At 46.9% G+C, this 27,680-nt stretch overlaps 1 protein-coding gene across 1 annotated transcript in view; it reads right to left on the bottom strand.

Annotated features, from left to right (window-relative positions):
• The window catches only part of dync1h1 (dynein, cytoplasmic 1, heavy chain 1), a 48,325-nt gene that overhangs the window by 14,937 nt on the left and 5,708 nt on the right, over positions 1 to 27,680 (bottom strand). Inside the window, exons 2-50 of the mRNA XM_023994920.2 lie at positions 27,399 to 27,486; positions 26,735 to 26,908; positions 26,357 to 26,612; positions 25,893 to 26,079; positions 25,370 to 25,641; positions 24,597 to 24,824; positions 23,242 to 24,318; positions 22,705 to 22,884; positions 22,237 to 22,386; positions 21,967 to 22,113; positions 21,568 to 21,708; positions 21,120 to 21,296; positions 20,878 to 20,988; positions 20,599 to 20,718; positions 19,968 to 20,207; positions 19,645 to 19,800; positions 19,270 to 19,383; positions 19,019 to 19,129; positions 18,573 to 18,782; positions 18,218 to 18,364; positions 17,804 to 17,970; positions 17,188 to 17,361; positions 15,705 to 16,059; positions 15,219 to 15,413; positions 14,702 to 14,984; positions 14,265 to 14,365; positions 13,984 to 14,143; positions 13,545 to 13,785; positions 13,167 to 13,350; positions 12,769 to 12,981; positions 12,022 to 12,260; positions 11,594 to 11,750; positions 10,935 to 11,162; positions 10,538 to 10,768; positions 9,973 to 10,113; positions 8,698 to 8,931; positions 7,812 to 8,018; positions 7,291 to 7,412; positions 6,841 to 7,006; positions 5,763 to 5,926; positions 5,363 to 5,492; positions 4,857 to 4,990; positions 4,617 to 4,731; positions 4,213 to 4,374; positions 2,522 to 2,736; positions 1,404 to 1,608; positions 810 to 983; positions 509 to 628; positions 198 to 318 (exon numbers count right to left, since the gene is read on the bottom strand). Of these exons, the coding sequence (XP_023850688.1) occupies positions 198 to 318; positions 509 to 628; positions 810 to 983; positions 1,404 to 1,608; positions 2,522 to 2,736; positions 4,213 to 4,374; positions 4,617 to 4,731; positions 4,857 to 4,990; positions 5,363 to 5,492; positions 5,763 to 5,926; positions 6,841 to 7,006; positions 7,291 to 7,412; positions 7,812 to 8,018; positions 8,698 to 8,931; positions 9,973 to 10,113; positions 10,538 to 10,768; positions 10,935 to 11,162; positions 11,594 to 11,750; positions 12,022 to 12,260; positions 12,769 to 12,981; positions 13,167 to 13,350; positions 13,545 to 13,785; positions 13,984 to 14,143; positions 14,265 to 14,365; positions 14,702 to 14,984; positions 15,219 to 15,413; positions 15,705 to 16,059; positions 17,188 to 17,361; positions 17,804 to 17,970; positions 18,218 to 18,364; positions 18,573 to 18,782; positions 19,019 to 19,129; positions 19,270 to 19,383; positions 19,645 to 19,800; positions 19,968 to 20,207; positions 20,599 to 20,718; positions 20,878 to 20,988; positions 21,120 to 21,296; positions 21,568 to 21,708; positions 21,967 to 22,113; positions 22,237 to 22,386; positions 22,705 to 22,884; positions 23,242 to 24,318; positions 24,597 to 24,824; positions 25,370 to 25,641; positions 25,893 to 26,079; positions 26,357 to 26,612; positions 26,735 to 26,908; positions 27,399 to 27,486 (9,624 nt within the window). The remainder of the gene's footprint in view (positions 1 to 197; positions 319 to 508; positions 629 to 809; positions 984 to 1,403; positions 1,609 to 2,521; positions 2,737 to 4,212; positions 4,375 to 4,616; positions 4,732 to 4,856; positions 4,991 to 5,362; positions 5,493 to 5,762; positions 5,927 to 6,840; positions 7,007 to 7,290; positions 7,413 to 7,811; positions 8,019 to 8,697; positions 8,932 to 9,972; positions 10,114 to 10,537; positions 10,769 to 10,934; positions 11,163 to 11,593; positions 11,751 to 12,021; positions 12,261 to 12,768; positions 12,982 to 13,166; positions 13,351 to 13,544; positions 13,786 to 13,983; positions 14,144 to 14,264; positions 14,366 to 14,701; positions 14,985 to 15,218; positions 15,414 to 15,704; positions 16,060 to 17,187; positions 17,362 to 17,803; positions 17,971 to 18,217; positions 18,365 to 18,572; positions 18,783 to 19,018; positions 19,130 to 19,269; positions 19,384 to 19,644; positions 19,801 to 19,967; positions 20,208 to 20,598; positions 20,719 to 20,877; positions 20,989 to 21,119; positions 21,297 to 21,567; positions 21,709 to 21,966; positions 22,114 to 22,236; positions 22,387 to 22,704; positions 22,885 to 23,241; positions 24,319 to 24,596; positions 24,825 to 25,369; positions 25,642 to 25,892; positions 26,080 to 26,356; positions 26,613 to 26,734; positions 26,909 to 27,398; positions 27,487 to 27,680) is intronic.

The raw sequence follows: 27,680 nt of genomic DNA, 5'->3' as shown, positions 1-27,680 counted from the left end.
GGGCATCTCATAATGTAAACTTGGGGATGTAAATCATTCAACAGCAGCAGTGACATTGCTAAATATGAACGCTCCCAAAACAACACAGCTTGTTAAATAGATCAGTCTGCGTCTAAGCTGATTTTGCAACAATGTCTAAAGCAGCTATCAGAAGTGTAAGGAAATTAAATAGAAAATAAAACAGAAGGGAGACGTACCATTCTGGGCCTCAATAACAGCGGGCTCCACCTGATCCAGGTCTACCTTGACACTCAGCTGTTTGTCTTTGATCTTCTCCTGTTGCTTGTACACAGACTCCTGGATTTCCTGACTCATCACCTAGAAATCACAACGGAAAACACACAGGTCTAATACAACCACCATCTACTTCCACAGAGGTTAGTATACAGCAGAGATCTGAAAGTCCCGGCCCGGGAGCCACATCAGGACCTGATCTGCTTATTTCTTGGCCCAGCAGGATGGAATTTTCAGACCACTGGTATACYGTGAAATAGTTCCTCTCGTTCACCTTCTTCTTCTCCGCCTCCTGCTGGTCTTTGACCATCTTTTTCAGCTTGTCGTTGGCATCCGCGTTCTTCACCTCCAGCTCCTGGCTCTTGATCCTCAGGTCGTGACGCAGCTCCTCCACCTATGGGTTAAGATACAGACTGTGGTAACAAACAACTGGAACGGACAATAAAAATCCAAGCAGATCTACCATAATCTTGAAACACTGAGCCAAATTGTGCATCTGCTAGCTAGCTAGCTAGCTCTATCCACGTCTTAAGTTTATGTTTGTCAGGAAAGACCACTATGGAAGGAAGCTTCACCTGGTCCACGGTCTCCTTGATTTTCCTCAGGCCCACGTTGAGATGCATCTGCTGCTCCTCCAGCTCGCTGCGCTTCTCGTTGAACAGGTCGGCGTAGTGGTTGATGAAGTCCAGGTAGTGGCGCGGGGTGATAGCCATGGTGCGCCCGCCACGCTTGGACAGCCGGCTGTTAGCCTGAGGAGGAAGAACACCATCGTAAGCAAACGTGAGTACCATTTTACCGTCATATGAGCGACAGACCTGGTTAAAAATGTTGTCCCAATCCCAAATCGTACCTCTAAGCTCACTTGTGGAMATCTGAGAGGAATTGACAGGTATAAATCAAGCCTCTTGATAGGCTAGGTGGAAGTTTCACTATATTGCTTACACCAATCAAATCCTCTCAGATCTCCACAAGTGCATAGGTCTGGTATTTCTATTCTTTCAAATACTTTAAGCGTTTGTTTGAGCCTGCCTGGATTGCCAGATGGGCCGTGTMTTTGCACTTTTGGGACTATTCCATTGCACTAGGCAAGCTCAGCTGAGGTATTTGAAAAAATAATTTAAAAAATACWATTTGAAAACCAGGTCTGATTACCAAAGTGTGAGTCTTACCTGGTGCAGTGTCTGGTGGACAAACACGCAGCCGTTGACGATYGCCTCACGGTGAGATGGTGGCTGGGGCAGCTTGTCGTACACCACCGGCATGTAGTCAGGCACCTTGTAGTTGGGTTTCTCCAGGTCCAGTTTGATGGTGAACTCTTTGCCCACTTGGTAGAGGGCCTCAGTTGACCAGTCTCCAAACCAATTCAACACACACCTGTGTGAAGAGAGAAGAGAGAAAGAGTTATGAGAGACCAACACAGATACTGCAGTGGAAGGCTACAATCATGACAGATCTGAAAACGACTGGGGGGGGGGGGGTTGAGTGCAGTGTGTCTTGTCTATCCAAAACGGATCCCAAAGAATCAATTCAACGGAAAAAAATATGTTTTCCTAAGAGTTCAGAATCAGCCACTACTAGTGACCAGTGACAGTGTGCAAATGTGTTCAATGGAAATGTTTGAGTGGGTTTAGAGTCAGCTACTAAGGTAATACCAGCGTCACTGTACTGTAGGCTGGGGCATAAAATGAACACCTGTCAAATGCAYTAGGTTTAGGTATTGGCGGGTAAGAATGTGTATTTCACCAGCTARGTAGGTGGGTGGTCAATTTGCAGGGCTCTACAGYGAGAGCGTTACATTTGCAAATAAACATTTAGTATAAAAAGTCAAGTAGGAGCACATTTGCTAGTTGTGATTTATATAAATGTTGCAGTAGTTGTTTTTCTGCTGTATTTCTGCTGTTTCATAGCTGCTAATCGCACAAAGAAATACAAAATCTATATCGCACCTCACGCAGTAACAAGGCCTGGTTTGTGCTGATAGATTCATTTTTGGAGGCGCTGAGTGATAGCGAAGAGCTGCGGGGTCTACTAGTCAGATCCAAAATCACAGCCAAGTGACATGACTCGAGRGGCCCCGTTACCACGGTAACCTCCCGCCCTTAAAGTGGCAGCGGAACATTTTGTCTCATCTGATATTTTGGTTAATAAAAGACTCAAAAAATGTAACGAAATTGAGCAATTTATCACATTACTGGTAGATTTTTTCCATCTACCTGCCACAGTGGCTGGTGGAACAAAAAGTAAATTTTAGGCCTTGACTGCAGGTGTGGATATAYGAGGCCCCCACCTGTTGAAGAGGGCAGGGGAGGTGGCGGCGCGGTCCTTCAGGCCCTCAGATGAGGGGTTCATGGTGAAGACCACATGTAGGTTTCTGATGACCTGGCTGGTAAACCACTTGTAGAGCTCCTCGTGTGTGTCCAGCATCATGCCCTCCTTCTGGGCGCCCTCCTTACACTGGGTCATCAGGGCGGCGTACTCGTCACCCTCAAACAGACCTGGCACCTGGGCAGGGACACATGTTAGAGAATATATACACACACACAAAAAAGTATGTGGACATAGTGGATTTGGCTATTTCAGCCACACCCGTTGCTGTCTGGTGTATAAAATTGAGCACACCGCCATGCAATCTCCATAGACAAACACTGGCAGTAGAATGACATTACTGAAGAGCTCAGAGTGACTTTCAACTAGGCACCGTCATAGAATGCCACCTTTCCAAKAAATCAAGTCATCAKATTTCTGCCCTGCTAGAGCAGCCCCGTTCAACTGTAAGTGCTGTTATTGTGAAGTGGAAACGTCTACGAGCAACAACGGCTCAGCCTCGAAGTGGTAGGCCACACAAGCCCACAMAACAGGACCACCGAGTGCTGAAGCYCGTAGCGTGTAAAAAATAGTCTGTCCTCGGTTGTAACACTCACTACCGAGTTCCAAACTGCCTCTGGAAGCAACGTCAGCACAACAACCGTTAGTCAGGAGCTTCATGAAATGGGTTTCCATTTCAGCCGACGCTGGAGTAAACCTCGCCGCCATTGGACTCTGTTGCAGTGGAAACACGTTCTCTGGCATTCTCACGCTTCACCATCTGGCAGTCTAACAGACGAATTTGGGTTTGGTTGGATGCCAGGAGAACGCTGCCTGCCCCAATTCATAGTGTCAACTGTAAAGTTTGGTAGATGAGGAATACTGATCTGGGGCTGTTTTTCATGGTTCGGGCTAGGCCCCTTAGTTCCAGTGAAGGGAAATCTTAATGCTACAGCGTACAATGAAATTCTAGACGATTCTGTGCTTCCAACTTTTTGGAACAGTTTGGGGAAGGCCCTTTCCTGTTTCAGCATGACAATGCCGCCGTGCCTTAAGCAAAGTCCATACAGAAATGGTTTATTGAGATCGGTGTGGAAGAACTTGACTGGCCTGCAGAGCCCTGACCTCAACTCCAACACCTTTGAGATGAATTGGAACGCCGACTGAAAGCCAGAACTTATCGCCCAACCTCACTAATGCTCTTGTGGCTGAATGGAAGCAAGTCCCTGCAGCAATGTTCCAACATCTAGTGGAAAGCCTTCCCAGAAGAGTGGAGGCTGTTATAGCAGCAACGAGGGGACCAACTCCATATTAATGCCCATGACTTTGGAATGAGATGTTCGACGAGCAGGTGTCCACATACCTTTGGTCATGTATATAGGAACTTGAGGGTATGGCATTTTCTACCAACAAGTTCCTCAATAGCAGTATCCAACAAGTTTCTCAATAGCAGTATCTAGGTAGGAACCAATGGAAGAGGCGACAGGGGATGTTTAAAGTGACTACCTTCTCCTCGTTCCTTCTTCTGCTCTGAGCTGACAAGATAGGTAAAAGCAATATGATCTTGATTTGGCCTTCACCCCATCCTGTCTCTTCAARGTCAGTGCAGACAGAGGAACGGAGACTGTTCTATTTTTGAGTATTAAAGTGTAAGCTTGGGTTGGGGCTCTCTACCTCTCCGTTGGCCAGCAGGGTGTTCATGCGCTCCAGGAAGCCAGAGTCCAGGACGTTGGACTCGTCCATGATGAAGGCGATCTTCTCGTTCTTGCAGCCGGAGCGACGCAGCACCGTCCGCAGGTCCTCGTCAAAGTCGTCACCCGTGTACCTCCTGTGGACCTGGATACAGACATCACAATGCAGTCAGCACCTCATTCAACCACTGAACTCATTAGAACCTACATTTTGACTTATTCCAATTTACATTAGATGGATTCCACACAGACATAACAAACACTTCTGAAACACTACTTTTCCCACCCATAATATGATGACGATTCAGATAGCTTTAAAATGGTAATTCAAAAGGAACAGAGTTAGATTTACAGTTAGCCATTACCGCTGGACTTTTCTTTACTAACCTTGATCTGATAGACACTCAGGCCYTTCATCCAGGCCACAAAGCGTGACAGGGTGGTCTTTCCTGCTCCACTGACTCCAATCAGGAGGAGATGACCCTGGGGTTGTCGGAAGATTCTGGAAAGGACATGAATTGGCCGTTTTAACAATGTCWGAGTAAGGAGTCATATCAAAAAACCTCAAGTGTATCCACGTGCTTAAAATTTCACAATGTGAAGCAGAGAAGTATTTTGTGTATTTACCGGTCGATTCGGAGGACATGGTCCAGAACCTCGTTGAAGAGCACCAGTGGCACATCCAGCTCCTCCTCGTAGAAGACCCTCAGACGGGCCTTGACGTAGTCTCGCAGCTCCTCCTGTTCCACTGGGATATAATCCTGAGGATGGGGACAGACAGCCATTAACACAACAACTAAAAAACYTCTTTCATTCAACCTACACAAGCCATGATTGTCAAGTGTTTCTTGGCTCTACATTCACAGTGGGTATGTCTATATGGTAGTTAGGTGATGCTGCAACATATGCCGATGCACAGAATTAAACAGAACCGTGTTATATTGCATCTCAATAAACAGAACCGTATTATATTGCGTCTCAAATCAAAATCACATTTTATTGGTCACATGTTTAGCAGATGTTATTGCAGGTGTAGCGAAATGGACAGTGCAGTAATATATTTAAAAAATTACTTATACTGCGTCTGTATAAACAGAACTGTATTATATTGCTACTATGGGCAGGAAGCTCACCTTAGAGAGCCAGTTGCTGTAGAGGATAGGCCTGTTGAGGGCCTTTTCACGGTCAATGTTGGGGAAGTGCTTGAGGGCCACCATGTCAATGTTTTCGTCTGTCCAGCGCCTCTCCTCATCCTCCACCAACCTGTGCATGGGAGAGAATAGTTTAACAGGTCAGTCAGGACTTAGACAACAACATTGATCCCTTTGCATCCAACTTTTCAAATCCATCAGGTCACACAATCAAGAAAACTCAGGGCCTTGGTTATAGCCTGGAACAAGCACCTGGTGTWATTCCTGGCAAGGGAAAACGCCAAGCCATATTAATAATGCTAAACAATCTTTCCCCCAAAGATTATACTAGGCTACTTTGGGGGAGTCTGGCTACTTCCCTAAGGACTGAACACACACACACCTGTCCTGGAAGAGGCGCAGGGCCTCATGGGCCCAGATGCGGATGAGACCCTCCACAGGGAGTGTCTCKAGGGGCCGCAGGGCCTCGAAGATGCCCCTCACCCAGCGGGACATCTCACGGGGAGAGTAGATGTAGTGGGGCTGGGTGTCTTGGGTGAAGCGTTCCTGTAGTGGACAGAGGGACATGCTCCATGAGGACAAAAAGGTCAGTTCCCTTACAGCACATCCAATCTACCCTGGTCCCAGATCAGTTTGTGACGTTTTGCTAACAACCATAGGTTTTTGGCAAGATGGCATAAACTGATCTGGGAATAGGCTACATCCTATCCATTGTGTTCAGCACTATAAAAATCAGACATTGAGAGTGATTCCTATAGTGGCTCTTATACAAGACATATTTGTGAGGATGTTGTACCATAGAAATGGCTGCTGCTACTACATTAGACAACTGTAAATACTACATTAGACAACTGTAAATACTACATTAGACAATAGACAACTGTAAATACTACATTAGACAATAGATAACTGTAAATACTACATTAGATAATAGATAACTGTAAATACTACATTAGATAATAATACTGTTGATAATACTGCTGTAGATCAGCCTTTCTTAAAGTATGGGTCATGACCCAAAATGTGTCGCAACATGTCAGAGTAAAAAAAAGAAAAAAAAAGAAAAAATCTATAAAACAAAGTTTGCTACTCAGGGTCTCAACTTACTGTTGAGAGTCAGAATAGTAGAATACACAATTTAAAAATGTGGTTTTGCATCAGCAGTTTCTCTGTTGTTTCGTCAGTCACTGACAGTTAACTATTTTTAGATGAGTATGTTAGTCTAAGCCAACCATCTAAACTAATTGTAGTCGAATACCGACCGGGCACGCGCACAGGGGMGGCCCTGACCTCCAGGGGGCACCCATTGATTTTGTTAGTCAGATATCACAATAACATGGCATGAGTCATGGCAAAATTTGATAATACTCAAAATACTACTGTAAATACTTTCACTACTGTAGATAACTGTAAATACTTCTACTACTTTATCCGTCTATGTTCGATATGTAAGCTCTTACCTGAGACATGGTGTAGAACTCCACCATGGCGGCGGTGAGTGGCTCAGCGAAGGTACGCAGCGAGGGGATGAGACGCAGCATGGCCCGGTTGAAGGTACCGTAGATCTGAGTGAGGGAGGCGGGGCCGGGGTAGTCCACGTACACCACTGGCACGTGGCGCAGGAACCTGGATTTCAAAAATCACACAACAGTTACTCATCATTCAAAARCGACCACAGTGAGTCTAGTCCGGGGTCGTATTCATTAGGCACCAAACGGTAGAAAACTGACTGAAACGGGTAGGACCTACTTTACCTATACAAAACTCTCCTTTTCCCCATTTCAAAACGTTTTGCTACAGTTCGTCACATCGCTCCCTCGCTGTGTACCATGTGAGTCGCTACTACTAAACAAGACCTAGGATAAAGCAACATGGTCTCAGAATGGACATAGGTCATGTTGACAGTGTACCTGTGGGTGAGGGGCTTCCTGCCGGGGTCGGTGGGGGGGTTACAGGCTCCCACAAACTGGATCCTCTCCAGCTTGACCCAGGTCTGGTCTGAGGTGCGGTAGAAGCCTCCGTGCTCCACCATCTGCAGGGGGAAACACCAGAGGAAGGTGAGCTAATGCTCCCGCAGGAACTCAGCATAACATAGGCCTTAGTGTAGGGGTAGGAAACCCTGTTCTTGGAGTGCTGCAGGCAACCCCCCATGACCAACAGATAAGTGATCAATTCAGTGATTTCCTAAATTCAACACAGGTCGGTTATATAAAAAAACGAATTGCCTGCGGRCCTCCAGGACCAGGGTTGCCTATCCTTGCCTTTGTGTTTAACTTCAGAACACACCGGCCCATTCTCAAATGGCATCCTTCCTGGTCTCCTTTACTTCAGTACCACTGATAGGTGGAAAGGCCATTGAGGAAGGAGTCATGTTAAACCTATTGAGACACAGCCAGTATGTGTGTGTATGTACAAGCTMAGACCACCTCACCTGTCTGAGGAAGGAGATGACCCTCTGGGTACCATACTTGTCCATGTCAGGCAAGTTGATCTCATCACAGAAYAGCACCAGCCACTTGCCCAGCTGCACGGGGGCCAGGACCACACCGTTGGGCGTGCGACGGTACTCGCAGTAGTGGTCAAAGGTCTTTAGCAGCAGCTCCGGGGTGGTGGCGCTGGAGAAGTTCAGACCCACAACCTGGGAGCAGATGTGAAAGGGTTAACTTACGCAGGAAGACCTATTATTCATTTGAACGACTCATTGGCACACTTGAAGATTTAGCCTCTGGTCCAATGTCCACACTAGCATACTTATTGTGGTATTAGCAATGTATTGGGTATGCATTCTAAGTGGACATTGGAAGCTGACCTAAGTCCAGCTCTAGGGTGACCAGCTGAAGACATGCAGGGTGTGCCGGCTTTTGTTCCAATTCAGCACACACAAAAAAAATAAAACATGTTTCTCAATATACATACTACCGTGCTCCACACTAATGCGCCGAGTGCATTCTCCGAGGACGTTCTTGCATGGAGAACTCATAAAACATTACATTTATGTTAATACATTTTGAGTAATTTTTTACACGTTTGCCTCTTATTTCTTTGCATACTTTCAGTTGAAGCTTGCAACGATGCATGCTTCAAAATACGTACAAATGGAGTACGCATTTGATAACTGTACTCTGTTTCGCATACTTTGATTTGGACTCATACTCTGACCCCCCAGTGCTCCAATTTGAGTGCTCAGAGCACGGTAGTATGCATTTTGAGAAACACCCCATGACTCAGACCATGGTCAGTTTAGACTACAATTGACACCCACAGGTCTAGCGCCATCTAACCCCAGTAAACAGCGTTCCTGATGGGACCACACTTACCTCCATGTCAGGCAGAGCTCGGAGGGCGCTGAACAAGGTCATGGTTTTACCCGAGCCGGGCGGGCCGCAGAGGACCAGGGGCTTGTGCTCAGCCAGCCAGGTGTAGAGCAGGGCTTCGTGGCGCACCGTGTCCAGGGTGGGTACCACAACATCCGGGCTAGCCACCTTGTGGGTCTCCACTTCGATCTGGGGCACCTTGGCCTGCCACGACTGCCACTCGCCGGAGATGGTGACCTGACGGGAAGAAAAACAGAGGGTTGGAGTATAATTCTAGGGACAAGAGGTTTTCCTAGTTAGCTCATATAGTCAGGAAAACAGAAAAAACTCAGGTCTCCTGTCAGGGCCTAACACGGGCCACATGCTGGTAGATTTTGGCATTGGTGGGTAAAAATGATATTTCACCAGCCACGACGGCAGGTGGTCAGGGCTCCACAGTGCAAGTATTTCATTAGTCAAATATGATCAAATTTATAGTAATAAAAATGCTGCAGTAGCTGTCTTAAAAGTATTTTTGCCGTTTTGTTTCATAGCTGGTAAATWKAATWAAATAATAAATCGCAAAAAGAACTATGAATCCTCAAGCTGCAAACACTGCCTCACTTGGGGCTGTGCACACGTGAAGAGCTGAGTGAAAGATTCATTTTTAGATCGAAAATTCTACTGAAGTGAGACTTTGTCCTTGTGTTTCCCAGCTATTTACATAGAAAAACAACTTAGCTTGTGAACAAAACTACGTTTTAGTTTCAACAGCTAGGGAAGAGAAGACCACYCTTCTACTAGTCAGAATCTCACGGGCACAAACATGACTTGAGTTACGTTACCACGGTAACCTCCCGCCCTTAAAGGGGCAGGTGAACATTTGTCTCATCAGCTATATTTTGGTTAATAGACTTAAGGTCACAAAAAATGAAATTAAACATATCACATTACCTCTTACTAGTAATACATATGTTTTAGAAACATTACAAAGCATGCTCATCCATTTCTGTTTTGTTGGTGTCATTTTAGCAGCAAAAAAAACCTAATTTGTCTGGCAAAAAAATCTGAGTGGCTGGTATTTATCTACCTGCCAGTGGTTGGTGGACTAAAAAGTTAATTTAATTAGTAATGATTCATTTAATAGTTCATTTTAAGCCCTGGCTCCAGTTCTACCACAGGATTAGAAAAATAAGAAAAAGGAAAAATAAAGTTTTGAATTTTAATGACAGTTAAATGGGTGATCCACTTTGTTATTCAGCTTGATGATCTGAGATTCAAGAGCACGTCCATTCCTACCTCGTAGTCGATGATGGGCACYTTGGGCGCAGAGGGCAGGGGCACAGTGGTGATGCGGCGGATATATTCACCCAGCTCGCCACGTATCTTCAACCGGCCGTCGCCTGAGAAAGACCACAGCACGGCGTAGATCAAGTACCTCTGTGGACCCAAAAGGCAGAAATATGGTTAACATTTATAAAACCCATTCATTATTTTTTCTAATATATTCTTTGTACAAAAATCAAGTTTACAATTAGTGCAGCATTGTTACAAACCCAATAATAATAATAATGACACTTAGTGTGACAGGAGAGGAGCTGCTTAGTGCAATGTAGTCTGGATTCATCAGATTTCATTCTCTGGGGTAAGTCTCCAGTCTGACAGGATAGTTTCAACTCAATCAATCCACCAAGTGAATTCTAAAAACATTTGCATGCCCCCCCCCCCAACTACTCGATTCTTGAACTGCAATTTCAATTAATCTCCTAAACTTAAATGAATTAAAATGGAATTGACACCAAGCCCTGAGGGACTGCATTTAGCCTCCCCACAAGCAGGAGGCGCTGTGGCACCGCTGGCTGACCTGCATGTAGCGCTCCAGCTGGTCGTTGGGCATGGGGAAGTCTGAGTGGTTGTTGTTGTAGAGCGCCACGTTGCGGCAAGCCTGGTGTAGCATGGAGAACAGGGAACCCATACAACGCAGCCGCGTGAAATCCATGATGTGCTCCATCTTGGAGGCGTGCTCCAGGGTCTTGATCACCAGCCCAGTGGAGGTGAAGTAGGGCTGCAGGATGGCTGCCGTGTCCCTCTGGATCTGGAGAGGGGGACATGACAATGGAGAGTGTTACAAGACTGTTAACGTAACGCGAGATGAGCACGGGCTGTGTTCAGTAGGGAGAAAATGTTTTCCAACAGAGTGAAACAAGTGTTTTGTTATGGTGCGCCCTACTGAACAGGACCCGGGTAGCAACAGTACCAACCTGCAGCATGGGGGAGGCGGTCTCCTCGCCCTCGTCTTCGGTGCCCTTGTGCATGCGGAAAGCCTCATCTTCGCCCTCGTCCAATGGGATGCTGCGCAGGCGCGCCAGGAAGTGGTTGAAGATCATGTCAGTGCTGAGCACGTCTTCGCTGAACCAGACCATGCCACAACGTGACACYGTGGCCAGGGTGGCATACTTCAGATCCTGCACCTCGAACATGATGCGCACCTACAGACACCACATTATGGAGTTATGAGAGGAATGCTGATGTCACAGATCRAAATGTAAAATTGTTTTAAAGGTAGTCCCCTTTGGACCAATAAAAAGCTGCCGCTGGAACACGCCCAGAGAAAATTGTTTAGTGTAGAGGTGCTGACTAACGGTGAATAAACTGTAAGCTATATAAATAAATAAAAGAGTCGCACACACTCTTTCTAGATCTTTTTTGGACTAAAAGATAATGACCAGTTTTATTCAATGGCACAGTTTCACAGACTCAAAATAAGCCTCCACCTGGACTAAAACTGAATCAGTATGTGCAAGTGTGTTTCAAATGTTGACTTCATAGGGTAACCAATGGTATTACAGATGTAAAGCTCATGTCATGGTACTGGATTTTTTTTCATTAAAAAGGATCTGGCTCGAGGGACACGACATACGTTTGGCGGCAGGCTGAGACGCTCTCCGTTGGGCAAGGTGAGCAACTTGTTGTCATCCAGCACAGAGTTGAGATTCTCTACCCACTCGGGGTCCACGTCACCATCGAAGATGATCCATTGCCGTTTCTGCAACTCGCCTCTCACGTTGTCAATGATCCTGGGATGAAAAACCCCCAAAACAATCGATTAATTGACTGGAGATGTATATACAAAAAGAGAAAACCTTTTGAGTGTCATCAGCCTAACAATGACAAGAGACACCATGTGAGGATACGACAGAACTGAAGTGACTTGGTGCACAGAGAGAACAAGAGGGCTTAGTACGGAGCCCTGGGGGACACCAGTCGTGTCACGAGACCATGTGATGCTTAAATCAGCKGACTACATAGAATGGCTTGAACAATACATCGAAGCCTGCTAATACTTACTTCCTGAGCACGTGCGTGAAGAGCCCATCGGTCCACTCGCGTGTGTTGGGGTCCAGGGTTCCGTACAGGTGGTCCTTGCTAATGGCCTTGGGGTCGATGATGTGGGCCACACCCTCCATCCCCTCCAGGCGCTCCAGGGCCTTGAGCAGCACCCTCCAGGCCATGGTCTTGCCACTGCCAGAGGGTCCCACCATCATCAGGCCGTGGTTGATCTGGGTGATCTGGTACAGTTGGAGCACCTGGAATGATATGATATGGTTTAACATTACAGACTTGACATCTTGGGAGTGCAGACAAACTTGGTTTCAAATTCAGACATTTTAATCAATGTCGGCACCAAAGGTTCTAAGGGAATTACATTCAAGAGAGAGTTCAAAGTAGTAACGATACTGTCATAGATGTAACAATTGTCATTAGGATAAAGAAAGAGTTTGGTTTTGCCAATCTACACTACAGGTCAAAAGTTTTAGAACACCTGCTCATTTAAGGGTTTTCTTTATTTTTACTATTTTCTACATTGTAAAATAATAGTGAAGACATCAAAACTATGAAAAAACACATGGAATCATGCAGTAACCCCCCCTCCCCCCAAAAAAGTGTTAAACAGATCAAAATATATTTTATATCTGAGATTCTTCAAAATAGCCACCCTTTGACTTAATGACAGCTTTGCACCCCTTGAATGAGTAGGTGTATATTTCTGGGTGAAACCATACAGAGTGAATAATTGGGGACTCCATTACGTACCTTCTCAACCCACATGCTGCCCACGTCGTCTCCGTCTCCATAGGTGAGGAACATCTCGGCGCAGACCTTGCGGAGCTCTTCGCGCAGAGCCGTCATCTCGCCGCGCATGTACTGCACGCCGGGGAAGACGTCCGACAGCAGGCTGAACAGCAGGGGGATGTCCTCAGCCACCAGCTTGGGTACCATGGTCTCACACACACTCTGGATCAGGATCTGAACACAGACAGAGACACACAGAGGTTAGGTGACATCTCTTCTAGAGGTCCTATCCCTTCCACAGGGACACAGAGGAAAGGGGACTTATCTTCTAGGTTAGGCGACAACCCCTGTAGTTTTAGTATGTTTTTAATAATGTATAAAACTGAAGAGAAAACCCAAAGATACTTCAGTTCCTTTACCTCCTGTTCGGGGAGGTTCTCTGCGATCTCGTTCTCGTCTACATTCTCGCCGCGCTCACGCTTATCCTTCTTGATCCTCTGGATGCGCTCCCGCTTCACGTTGCCGGCGCTGACCAGCACGCTCTTGAGAGCTCGCAGACCAAAGTCGTAGTGACTCTGGGAGGACAGCTGTTCGTCGCATAGCCTGCAGGTGCACAGAGAGAAAAAAGAGATTTTCAGTCAATGAGAAGGAACACAAAACCAATAGAGTGAAGCTTTCAGGGGTAGTAGTGCGGGCATGCATGAAAGATTTCCCATTATTTGATGGGCAGCAGAAACGATATTAACCCCCACACCCCACGAGCTTCAAGGCCTGGCCTGGTTGGGTACAGTACATACTTGAAGAAGGGCACGATCTTCTTGGCCAGTATCTCTGCGGTGCGGAAGCCCTGTGAGTAGAGCATGACCTGGGCGATGAGTTGGCGGTCGGGCTTGGTCATGGCCAAGGAGCGGAACAGCTTCTTCAGATTGTCGGGCAGGTTTGAGCGGCCGGCGTAGCCGGGGTTCATGGTGATGAAGATGGCCATGTCGGGGCTCACCTTCACCTGCTTGTTGAGCAGCTCGCAGGTGACGGGAGCACCTGGAGAAGGGGGAAACGGTGACATTGTTTAACTTACATTCTTAAGTGCATATGAAAACATGCTTGGTTTGAAATGAACGATGCAACATTGTCAGCAGACATTTGATGTTTTTTTATTTTTTATAACATAGGGCCTCTCGGACAATACATTTTCATGGACTAAAAAGCACATTCAAAATAAATTGTGGAGATACGTACTGCGGTCTCGGTTGGGGTTGCTGTGCTCCCTCAGGGCCACCTGGATGAACTGGACCTGCTGTGAGACGGCCGACAGCATCCTCTCCTCCAGACGATTAAACTCGTCGAAGCAGCCCCAGGCGCCTACCTGGCACAAGCCCACGAAGATACGACCCATCGCCTGGAGACAGATAAACAGATCTTAAAAATTAAAAAAAAAAGAGGCTTCTCTGATTCTGAAATAAACATTAAAACCAAGATTAGCCTCTTTTAGCGTAAAGTATCAGTCAGTATTAGCGTACCTGGAAGTCGAAGGTCTCGTCACAGTTGAAGACCAGGACGAAGCGTCCCAGCTGGTGACCCAGAGCCTTCACAGACTCGGTCTTTCCAGTTCCGGCGGGCCCTGGAAATAAAGAGCGAAAAATCACCAGAGGATATGCTATGAAGTTGCAGCTCAGTTAGTTTTTAAATTCTGAAAGCCAGTCTACTTTATTGGCTATGTAGTGTCTAGGGCAGGCCTGGGCAATTCCAGTCCTCGGGGGCCTGATTGGTGTCACACTTGTCCCCCCATCCCTAGCAAACACACCTGATTTAAACTAATGACATGTTTAACTGAAGATCATGATTAGTTGATTATTGGAGTCAGGTGTGTTAGCTGGGGCAAAAGTTTGACACCAATCAGACCCCTGGAGTTGCCCAGGCCTCGTCTAGAGAGTGGCATGCAGTTCTTGGCGCGTACCAAAGGGAGCTCCACCGAACCTGGCCTCCAGGGCCTGGGTCATGGTCAGGTAGCAGCGGTCGGTCAGCGGGGTCTGSACCAGCTTGTCCTGGACTCCTAGGTACTCAAAGCCATAGTTGAACTTTGCGTTGGCCATCTGGATAGACAGCTGCTGCAGCACGTCCGTCTGCTTGGGGTCAAAGTAGAACCGCATCTGGCTGAGCCACTCAAACGACTTGGGGTTGTCGACCTTGTTTTTAATCAGTTGCCTGGTCACGTCCCTCTGGTGGACCAGCTCAGTGATCTATAGGGAAGGAGCACAAACAGTTTACTTTTTCATCCGTTTGGATAGTGGMACTATACTTCTAAGTGCTTAGAATTGGACTGACAGATAAAAGCTTGGATGCCAAAGTCTGTGCATTTAACAATAATAATCATCTTTGAAATCCTACTTGGAGAATGCTCTTCTAAAAAGCTACACCCATTCTTCCAAACCAACTTGTCCAGAATGTCTGCCAATGTGTCATCTTCCACTCACCAGATGTTCCAGCTTCCTCCTGCGGAGTGGAGGCTGCTCCATCAGCACGGTGTCGGCCAGCACGTTCAGGGTGGCCTCCACATTGGTCAGCACGATCGACATGGGCGACATGTCCCCGCCACCCGAGATTGTGGTCAGAGCGGCATCCACTTTCTCAGACCAGTCGATCTGAGCCGACAGCACTACCAGCTGAGCCTGGAGTTAGAGGGAGAGATGGTTTTCAACATGTTTAATTGGTTCCAAGATCTTTGTGGGCGTTGCTGGTCTTACTACAATTTTCATGGATATTCTTTCAGGACTACTAACCGGATTACTATCTGTTAACCACTTTGTGACAAATATTTTTGTGAAAAGGGCTATGTAAATAAAATTGATTGATTGTGGATCGTGGCCAATTTCTGTTGTGTCATTGCCAACTCAATTTCTGACTCAACATGATCATGGCTGACTGCTGGATGAACAATAGCCCACTGCGATGTTCCGTACCTGGTATCGGTCGATCCAATCGATGTATTTATCGAGTTCGATGGAGTTGCCCTTGTTGAACGCGCCCACCTCTGTGACCGACTCAGCCAGCAGCTTGGCCAGCGTGACCCGCATCTCCTTCTCCACCAGGGTCAGCCAGTCGTTGATCTTGGGGTGCTCTAGGAGGTCCACGGGGGTCTTGTAGAAGATCTCCTCACCTTCACGGGATGAGATGCCCAGCACCACCGTGCTTTCCTCGTTCAGCAGGATGCTGGAGACGCCGGCAAACATCTTCTTGAAGTGCTTCTGCAGCTTGGCCACGTTCTTGCTGTTTCCGATGATCTCCAGTAAGTCTTCATCACCAACGAAGTAGAACCTGGTAAACATAAACAAACATGTGTATCCTGAATGTGTTGACCATCAGTCACTTTACAGGACTAAATGACCATCCTAAATGATCAGCAATTACTAATATCTTCAATGGGGGGGGGCTAAATATTACAGCTAAAAAAGCTTAACTTGCTAAGACTACGTATATACAATCAATTATATAATTTATTTAAAAACAGTAAGAGTAAATGATACTTTATAGCTATAATAGCTAACGTTAGCCAGCTAATGAGAAGCTGATCGCTGCTGGATGCTTTAACCTTTAGTTTGCCTGGGCCTGTTGCTGTCAGCTAGCACATGGACAAGTAGTACTGCAGTAGTCAGACATGACACAAACTACCAACATAGGTGGATCCTTCATTTATTTTTGCAATACACAAACGTTTATGAGAACAGTCAGCCCTCAAATGCTAGCTAACGTTAGCTTGCAAATCAGCATTGAAAAATGCTGGCTAGCAAACATGAGATAGCAGGGATTTTAGTGAGCTATCAAACCTGTCTGGTGTGTTTGGTTAGCCTGCTAGCTAGTAGCCAGTGACATGGGAAGCAAGGTTAGGAATTAAGCTAGCTAGCCTGTTATGCAGGCGACAACGCTAACCGTTTAGCTAGCAAGCTAAACATTTGGCTACCTGGCGTCGGGAGTATAAGGTAACTTTAGATACAGCGTGGTGAGGGTGAATTTAATTATTTCTTCAACATCTTGCTAGCTAGCAAGTTTATCTAGCTAGTTGTTGCCAAAAGACTTAGTACAATGTTCTAGTTTTCTAGCTAGCAACATTAGCAAAGCTAGCTGCACAGTCACATTGGCTAGCTAGCAACATGACATAATCTCTCTATTCAAGGTAGTGGAAACGCAATTTGAGATAGCCCAACCCAGGGTTGACTTTAAAGTGCGAAGCTTTAGATACGGCCCTCTTTTTTCAGAATTCAAACAAAGAGGTACGCTACAACAGGACTTGCTCTTGGTTTGAGCAATTTCTACTGAGAAAAGACCCTACACTTTAGACCGGATATAGGATTTTCCGGATTTTCCAAAAAACGGATGTCCCGCCCCAGGAAATGAGAGACAGGCCTATGGCAGATGGCACTATTAGAGACATGGATAACATCTTACCTGGGGAATGAGGACCTCTCCCTCTCCAGATACTCTCCCAGGGCCTTCTGGATCTTTCCCAGCAGGTCAGCCAGCCTCTCCAGAGATCTCTGCACCCCTTGGATGTTCAGCACGTCCATCACCAGAGGAGACTTGGTCACCTTCTTCATCAGAGCCAGGAACTCTGTGCTGATGCTATACGGGAGAGAGAAATAAAAGGTTGAGTAATGTTATCTTGGGGTGGCAGGTAGCCTGGCGGGTGGGAGCGTTGGGCCAGTAACCTAAAGGTTGCTGGATCGAATCCCCGAGCTGACAAGGTAAAAATCTGTCGTTCGGCCCCAGAGCAAGGCTCAGTTGCCGATGACGTGGATGTCGATTAAAGCAGCACCGCCGCACCTCTCTGATTCAATGGGGTTGGGTTAAACGCAGAAGACACATTTCAGTTGAACTGACTAGGTATCRATCGCCTTTCCCCTAAAAGCTTACCAAGATCTTTACCAAGTCCTCCTTACCATAGACAAGGTTCTTTGACCTATTCCCAATCTTAGGTGACAAGGGGGAACCTCAAATATTTCCTTGATTCCTTCACAAAATGTATTGGAGGAGAAGATCAGAAGAGAAGAACTACGGATCTTACCTCGAGAACCTCTGGGTCTCCACAGGCAGCAGGTGTTTGATGTCAGCACTGCCAGTGAAGATACCCTCCAGGTAMACCCAGCGGCGCTGGACATCGATCCACACGTCAAACAAGGCCATGATCCGGTTCAGCTTGTCCTCCCAGCTCATAGCATCTTCCTCAAACACCTGATGGCACAGAAGGAACCATTAATGCCTCATGGAGACTAGGACCATTCCATGTAAACTGTGTGTTCTTATACTATCCTACAAGAACCAGAGACCGAGTCAAGACAGGAACTCAGGATCCAGGCCCAACCTCTTAAGAAACCAGATCCCATCACGAGACCAAGACTGCATTTATATGATGTAAAGACCACAAAGATCAAGAGTACATCTCTGGCAAGAACCCATTTGAATTGAAACGTCCACCGACCTTGTAGTAAGGTGACAGCTTCATGGCCGACACGCTGTTGATGTGCTCCTTGACCTTGTTGAAGAGGTCGTCCCAGCCACGGATCAGACGGCACTTGTTCTGGTAGTTGATCAGGTCCAGCTCATAGGCGTTCCAGACCTCACGGATCTGTCGCGGACCAATGGAAAAATAATACATCATCAATATTGCCACTTACGGTCATAGACATGACTTGATCACCAATTGGTCGAAAGGTGCACTAATATTGCAGTCTCTATGGACATACTTGACTACTCAGATATTAAATCCTTTTTCCTTTTTGTAATTGCGCTGCAGGGAACAATAAAGGTTTGTTTAAGTGGAATGTTGTGGTTACCTGCTTGAGGAACTCCTCCAGGGCCATCTCTCCCTGGGCCACCAGCAGCACGTCTCTCACCACCATCTCGTTCCTCTGCAGGTCCACATCCCAGATCTGACCCAGGGTCAGCTCCGACAGCACCCAGTTCACGTGCAGACGCTTCATCAGCTGCTTCCAGTGGCGGTCCTTCAGGGCCTCCGACTTCAGCTCGATCACCAGCATGTTGATCTGAGTGACGAGACAAAAGGACAGTTTAGTGTTAGGAAACTTGATTCAGGTATATTGTAGACGTGATCAGGATGTTATTCAACATTAACATGTACAAAGTCATTGTCCAAGCTTTTCCCATCCAAGAGGAATGTCAACCAGACATGGTTCAATCTTTTGTGTCAAGTAACTACTTTTCAATTGCAACAATGCAATGTCTAGTTTCGACTAGTACCGAGGGAGATACGGGGTCTTACCTTCATGTAACTCTTGAGAAGCCTCTGGACGTGCTCGTAGGACGCATACTGCCTCAGGCGAGCTGGGAAGTTCTTCAGCTCGTTTAGCAGGCCGTCTAAACTCTGACGCAGCTACAAAATCGGAAATACAGATACACATTACACTGACAGACTTGGCCCAATAGATGGGCCCAAAACAGACAAGGTCCACGCACAATCCTAAACAGACATGGTCCACAGTGTCCTTGAACACAAAGACTAATTAATCTTACCTTGCGTGGTTGAACAGAGACCCAGGGCTGCTCCTTGGCCTGGTCAATCTGCTCCCACACCTTGGACAGCTCCGACCACACCCCTTTCAGGTCCTGCAGCTCCTCCAGAGCCACCTACAGCACATAGAAACAGACCAAACTTTAGCACCACAGAGGAGCATCTGAGGACATCTTACAGGGAAGTGACATGTTTGTATCGACAGATATACCAAGACTCCAGGCACAACGAGGCAAGGAGAACAACGATGCCAAATGCAGAGTTGCTCTTGCACTGACTAATGAACAGACCTAATGCAGTAACGGCTGGCTGCAGATACCATAGTGATGAAAAGTTAATACTTCTAGTTTAAAAAGACAGAGGTGTAATAATCATACCTGAACTCTCTCTTCGCTGCCGCTCAGCAGGCCAGTGTCGGTCAGCTCCAAGGCCTCTTTGGCGCGGGAACACTTATCCCGGTCATCCTTCAGCCGACCAAACTTGCCCTCGTAGATGGTGAGAGACTGGAGGGCCTCCTCTGGACGTAGGCCCCCCTATGGAACAACAGATCTAGGATCAGCTTATACCCTCACCAAAATTCCAAGCGCAAAATTCAAAAAGAAAGATTTATGCAAAGATCAAATTAAACAAAACCATCCTATATATATATATATATATCAATCTTTCAAACAAAAATGTATCTTAAATAATTTTCTCTTACAGCCACCGGTTTGGTCTTCTCCCAGTCGGCAAGGAGATCGATGGTGCGACCCTCCACGGCTTTGTCTTCCTGGACGATCTTCATCTGCAGGTTGGCCACCTGCTGCTGGATGGCCGTGTCCTTGCGCTTCATGATGTCGCTGAAGGCACCCCACTCGCCCTCGATGTTGTCGATGTACAGCCACGACGGCGGGAACTGGAAGCGTTGCTTCTCGAGAAGCCGCTGACCGTTGCGGAAAAGCTGTGAAGAAAGAAGTCAGGATTTTTAAAAAATACATCCATCTTTTCAGATCAAAAATCTAAATGTACTCATCACATACAGTTTACAGCAGGGTAAAAAGGGCCGTGAAATAGTTATGTACTAGTTCCATCAACAATGCAGTACATTAATCAATAATTTCAAGTAAAAAAAATAACAAGTATTAGAAGTAGTAGAGGGAGCATGCATAGTAGCAATGAACTGTATTTAAAAATATAAAGTGGGTAGTGGACTCAATAGTATATAATAGAACAGCAGCGTTGACTGAGCGCGCGCTTGTGTACGAGTTCTCACCCATGACAATGATTTGAGGTCACAGCTTGCGAGGATCCTATGATAAAAATAKAAATAAAAAATGTTTTACAGTACTTACATCCACGTTCTTCTCAAACTGCTTGATCTTGCGTTTGAGCGTCTGGACATAGGTGATGAAAGTCACAGCGTCTGAAGTGCTGGCGGTGTCCACGGAGTGCTGCTCCAGCTCTTGGCGGGACTGTGGTGGGACAGATGAAGATATGGCAGTTGAAATCAGATAGACCAATAGTCTGCTCCAACAGCCACACTAACAGTTTCATGCTAGTTATGACAATGGAATCTATTGCCGGTGACAACAATGAAACCAGTTTCTCTTGGCAGACAGGAAAGGGCTTACCTTGGAGATCTGGGAGTGGAAGTCCTGCATGTTGTTGCCCAGCATCTGGCCGAACCTGCTGAGAACCTCCTTGTGCCAGGAGTCATACTTCAGGTTCACCTTGGACTGGACCTGGAGTTGAACAAAGTAGATAACCAARCTACATCACCACATTTCTAGGCAACAATACATCTCATGAGCGCACAACTGTACAGAACAGCAGAAGTTGCTCTACTCTACTGCTGAATCGTCAGTCTCTTTACCTTGCCATAGTCGATGACCACAGGCCCAAACTCCTTCTTGGTCTCGGCGTTGTCGAAGGTCCCCCTGGCTTTGCGGATCTGGACCAACAGGGCCTGCCACTTGGTCAGATCCTCACCCAGGCGGTTGTAGATGTTCTCWGCCTGCATGTCCCACAGGCATTGGTACTGCAGCCACACCTACACAACAGAGACACATTGGTGAGTGACAGAACCAATAGCTAAGTGAACTCCATCTTGGGGTAAATCTCAAATAATCGTTATTTGCTTCATTGTGATCAAAAGACATTGGAGGACAAGGTACAAGGGGAGGAACCAAGGACAAAAGGAAAGACAATTGAGAAAGAGATCCAGTATAATTTATGGGTGTTTCAAATAGCTAGCTGGCTAAATCTGGCACATTTACAGAAATGTTAAGGACACCAATACATCAACACGATTGATTGCATACCTTGACGTACTGCTCCACCTCGTTGACGTTGTCCTTGACTGAGTTGTAAGCCTCCTCCAGGGCAGCCGGGCCATCTGGCATTCTTGTCAGGGCGTTCCTGTAGAACTTCTCCTCCTCAGACAGCTCATAGTGGACGCCCACCTAGTGGCCAGGACACCAATACATCAACTATAGCAACCTATACCAAAACATCCCATGTACTTGTCCCCAGCATGCTAGAGAGGCTCGCTTGATGATATCACTGAATTCAATACTAAATTGCTAAAGAAGCTAGCAATGAATTCAGTACTAACTTGCTAAAGCAGCTAGCAATGAATTCAATACTAAACTTGCTAAAGCAGCTAGCTAGGTGATAGCAATGAATTGAACATATAAAAGTGCTCTGCATGGCCTCCAGACCTGGTATCTCTGGCTCTGGATCCTGGGCAGAGAGAGGATGACCATCTTCCAGGCAAACATCTCCTGGTAGAGCTTGTAGCGACAGTCTTCAATGGGCGGGTTTAGGTAGATCACTTGGTTGGTGATCCTCAGCTCATGTACAACGTTCTTTCACAAGTAGAAAAAAAAGCATAATACGTTTCATAAATTGCAATTTGTGCCTTTGGYAAGACATTTTATTAGTTATATTCTTATCAAATCAATCCTCCTACTGCAGTCTTGGACCCTTACCTTGATCTTGGGCTCCCCGCCAGGCTTGTGGCTGACTTGAGGGGCCTCTGTGTCCATGTCCACATCAGCCTTGTCCTCCATCTGACCCCGGAGAACCTGGGTCCAGGCCCTGAGCCCAGCCTGCAGACGCACCCCGAGGATCCTTTCAATCTACACACAGGGAAAATAKAATTTGTAATGAATATTGATTCAATAAACCACTTTTAATAAAAACCAGAATAGGGACCAGCAGCAACAGAATAGGTGCTGGTATTTGTGGCCCCTACTGGTCATGTTCCAGGACAACTATCCGGCTCGAAGGACCATGAAAAAGAGTGCCAACTTGTAATTGGAGTACTCAGAGGGAGGTGCCGTTTTAAATAGGAATAGTAATTTCCTCAGGAATGTGACCAGCAGGACACAGGGTAAGAGCCTCAAGACACAACACAGAAAGTATACTGGAGAGTGTTGTAAGGGTTTTGCACAGACCTCAATGTCCAGCTTGTTGACCCAGATGGGTAAGTTAGAATAGGAGTGCAGGTTGAGGTCATCCACAGCTTTCTGCACGCGGTTGAGGATCTCTGTGAAGGTCTTGTGTTCGTACATGCAGGTCTCGAGAGAACGCACTTCAAGGTCGATCTTCTCCTCGATGAGCAGGAGGTCGTCCACCTGGAAAACAAAAAGACATGAATATCATACATTCAGGGCGGAATCCGAACATACGACCATCAAGTGCGGAATGCAAGTCTAGCAACTGCACGCTTAAAGAGGACTGGCCACCCCTCATAGCCTGGTTCCTCTCTAGGTTTCTTCCTAGGTTTTGGCCTTTCTAGGGAGTMTTTCCTAGCCACCGTGCTTCTACACCTGCATTGCTTGCTGTTTGGGGTTTTAGGCTGGGTGTCTGTACAGCACTTCGAGATATTAGCTGATGTACGAAGGGCTATATAAAATAAACTTGATTTGATTTGATTAAAATAAAAAATTGCCAGGTGAGATCCAACCTTATGGTTCCAAAAAAACACTGACCTTCTCCTGGAAGTTGAAGACGGTCTCGGCCAGGCGCTGGACGTAGGGGTCCAGTTTGTAGGACTCCCAGACCAGGGCAATGCCCTCCGTGACCAGAGCCTGCACTTCCTTCTTGAGGCCGGCCACCAGCAGCGAGATGGAGATGCGTTCCTCCACCTTCTCGCAGGTGCGCTCGTACGTGCGCACYCTCTCGATCAGGGAGATGGCGAATGGATAGAGCTGATTGGCCTGGTGTGCCTTGTTGACAATGGCAAGCGGCACACGGAAGCTCAGCCACTTGAGGTTGCGCACCTCCTTAGACAGCGTGATGATCTCGGGCAGGAAGTTGACCTTGAGCTTCAGCATGTTTCCTGTGCGACCGCGGGCCCGGCTGGTCTCAATGGTGAAGATGCGGCCCGACACGCCCAGGTTGCGCTGCTGCACCTTGCGTGCCCAATCGTCAAAGATCTCCTGAGTGTTGAGCTTGGCGCGGAAGCTGTCGCCATCCTGCTTCAACTTGAGGCCCTCCACGTGGTTCTCCCAGCCTTTGCCCAGCACGTCTTCCACACGCTTCATGTAGGCGGTCAGCTGCCGGTCGATCTGCTTGGCCCAGATGATGGAGCCCGACACAGGTGGCAGGTCACGCACGTGGCTCATCTTGCATGATTGGCTCTGTGGGTACTGCACCTTGAACTTGTCGTGCAGCGACTCAATGTCATCTTTGACGCGCTGYATGAGCTGCGTCTGGTACTCGCGGATGGCGCCGCGGATGTGGGGGCGCACGAACAGGGCGTTGAAACGTGAGAAGATACGGAACATCTCGTTGGCATTCTTGGCCGTTCCCAGCTGGTCACGGAGGCGGGCGGTGATGCGGGTCTCCACGCGGTCAATGCGCTCGTCGTAGCGCTTCATTGCTGCCTCCCAGGCCTCCATGCCCTCCTTGGATACATCCAGGCCGTCAACCTCCTTAACGTTCTCATAGGCCAGGTTCACCTCCTCAATAGCGTTGGCGTCCGCAGCGTCGAACAGCACCTCCGCCACCTTCATCTCAGTGGGCTCCACCGCCTCGCCTGGGGCGTGCTGGGGCACCGCAGACACCTTGACAAGGCATAGAGAGAAAGAAAACCTTTTAGCAATGACGTATGATATTACCACTTAGAAACCAGCAAGGGCAACTCTTGACCAAAACTGCAAGTCATTGTGGGAGGGGGGGGGGGGAGGAATTCCAGAACTGTATTAAGCTTACTCCTGGACTTAAAAGTATGCTCAATAGAGAATCTCCATCAACCATCAAATCCAGATATAAACTTAATCTGGGCCCATAATACCAACCCTCGGGGGCACTAGCCATTGACAAATTTCTGCCTCTTTCTTACCTGAGGCCTGAGTACACGAACGATGACGGCCCTCAGCTGCTCGTGCTGCCTGCGGAAGCGCCTCATGTGGTCGAGGCGGGCCTGGAGCTTGCGYTGGGCTGGGCTCAGGCGCCACACCATCTTCAGGTTTTCCTCCCTCTTCCTCTTCACGATGTCTCTCAGCAGGACCTGGAGRTTCTCATATTCGTCCTCCCAGGTCTGGAAGACCTCGAAGCACGCTACCATCACCTGCAATGGGATAGAAATTAGTATCAACTAAATGCTACTATCAACTAAATGCTATTAAGTCATGTCAATACAACAATATAGAAGAGTATAGGAATGTATAGATGGGTTAGCTAACAACGACACAAAAACCATGTGCACCCATCCATGGYGCATAAGTCAGTGTTGTTGTGAATCTGGATGGCCAGATTGCTAGCAAGAACGACAAGATACTGCCGTGTGGGGAATGTGGCTGATTTCAGCTTGTTTAATCTTGTTATTGGTACCATGTCTTGTTTTGACTGATGTCAATGCTAATATGCCTAAAATTTGCTTGCTAGCTAGCTAACCAACAACTAACAATGCATTTGAGAGACAACAAGTGGTTATTGTGCAAATGTATTTATGTTTTCAATAAACATTGGGGGGACGAAATATAGCTTACATGTTGTCAACAATCTAAGCCAACTGTGTTTTACCCCCATAGTTGTACACGTCTCGGTTATGTTGCTAGCTAAACAACCAACTCGTCTATGGAGTATTTGTAGCAGCTGCCACTGTAGACTCACCTTTTCAAACTCCTCATAGGCCACGTGCATGAGCTTCCTGGTGCCCAGCACTTTGAGGAGCTGGGAGCTGAGGTCTCGGGAGATGGCCTCCACCAGCCGCAGGGCCCGCTGAATGGGGTACTTGGTGTTACGGATCTTCCTCAGGTGGGTGAAGATGGCCACCAGCGCCTGGCGGATCTTATCCAGCTCAGTGGCTGACAGCAGGTCGTTCAGGGGGAAGTCCTTCATCAGGGGGTTGTAGTCGTTGACCGTCTCCACTGCCTGCTTCAGACCTGGGAAACAGATGGGGGGGGAAAACATATTCAAGTCATTAAGTCTAATAAAATGATGGCACGTTCTAAACATAGAATTAGGAATTAGAATACAATAGGATCTCCATGGTTCTAAAGTAGTGATGTCAAAGTGGAAAATGTATATTGAGTGACAAGTCCTCAAACAAATAAATAAATAAAAAGGAAAAGGTTCCTTGTAATATCCAATTCATAAAGAGGTATTGGCGCTTGTTCCATCAAACACAACTCACCGGTGTCAGTGTCAAAGCTGACGGTGGCGTGGAAGCGCTTGCCGTGCTTTAGGATGTCCAGAGTGAGCAGCACTTCGGGGCTCTCCCTCTTCTCCTGGATGCGGTTCAGGGCGCGCTCCAGGTTCAGCCAGAAACTGATCTCCTGCAGGGCCGTCCCAGAGGCCGGGTCACGGTCCAGCTTGGTCACCTGACAGGAAGAGAGTATTCAAAACAACCATTCAGACTAGCCAGAGAACACAAAAACCACAGTAAGAGATGTCAAATGAAACCAACAAGCCATGGTCATGTTGAGTCAGTGGCAAGCGTTTCAAAATGGAGTGAAGCGGGGGAGGTACTAACTTATCGTGTTCAATATAAACACCATTTTTTATGTTCCTTTGTAAGACGTTTTGCTTGAGTATGGCCTGCTACTGAACACTACCTGGCACCCAATTTCTCAGACAAGTCATTGTTTCGACCCTCACCTTCTGGATTTCCCGGATCCAACGGTTGACCCCCGACTGCAGCTGGTTGAGGAAGGTGGGGTCCTCCACCTTGTCGCCAAAGTCAGTGACCTTGGGCTTCTCACCGCGTTCGTAGCACGCCTTGGCGATGTTGAGGATGATGGGGTGGATGATAAGGCTGATCTCTGGGATCTCGATGTTCTGCTGCAGGTGTAGCAGGCCCATCTCCAGCTCTGCAATCTTCTTCTCCACAGAGGGAGCCATCTTGTCGCCATCCCTGGACCAGGACAAAATGGAGGCATTATTAACCCACTGGGTATAAACGAGATGTGCAAAATATGAAAAAAAAAGAACCGTTTTACGAAACTACCACGATAGTCCACTTAGTTCCTGGTTTACCTGTCTGCCTTGCCAGATTCACGGATGTAGGACTTGAAGAAGGGAGCAACGGCATTGCTGATGAAAGAGTGCAGGGTCTCGTAGGGAGAATCCTCACTCAGAGTCAACACGCGCACCTGGGTCGATATGGGCTTGTCAGCGTCAATCACTCCAGTCCTCTTGATGAAAGCCAGACTGAAAAACAAAGTTGTAAAATGTCATAATCCACATATGAATAAACAGGGATATAGGCTAGTTGATGTAGTATTATGCAATGTTAGGAACTGTTTCACCACAGTTTGATACAGAAAGGTAACACGTAAGGCAGGCCTATCTAACTGGGAAAAGAATCAGTCTAACTATCCCTAGGCACATCTAAAAATGGAAACCCTATGCCATCACAATCTCAAAATGGATATCACTTTATGATCTTGCGGTCAAGGATGACTCYGGGCTTAAAACAGACTCGGTGACATAACATTGCCACGAGCGGCAGGGTGAACAAAAAATATTACAGACTGCAAGACAATGCACTCACAGAGCGCATGTGCACGCTTCACTCTCTTACAATATGATAGCTTTCCAACAACTGGGGGGGGGGATTAGGTTCTCGCTTCACACTCTTTGTTGTTGCGTAATTCTCCCTGATACTGCCATTTACTTCCTGTATCATAAAAGTTCTTGCCTGTTGGACTTGAGCCCATAGTGGATGTCAATGTTGATGTTGTAAGAGATGCACTCCTTCTCTTCCTCTCCTTCATCCCCAACATCCTCTGAGGAGAGAAAAACAAGAATACCAGTCAGTGAAAGCACAGAAGCATAGAAAAAGGGTGTATGGATTCAACCTACATTACCTAAAGCACAATATGTAACATCCCGAAGAGGAAAGCCCATTCTAAGATATTAAAATACAATTAGAAAATGATTCAAATGAAACAGCGGCATAATATTTTAATGATACACAAAT

This window comes from Salvelinus sp. IW2-2015, linkage group LG9, assembly GCF_002910315.2.
Source record: "Salvelinus sp. IW2-2015 linkage group LG9, ASM291031v2, whole genome shotgun sequence".
Classification (NCBI taxonomy): domain Eukaryota; kingdom Metazoa; phylum Chordata; class Actinopteri; order Salmoniformes; family Salmonidae; genus Salvelinus; species Salvelinus sp. IW2-2015.
The sequence above is the reverse complement of the archived record's forward strand: the minus strand, read 5'-3'. Positions and strand labels throughout refer to the sequence as shown.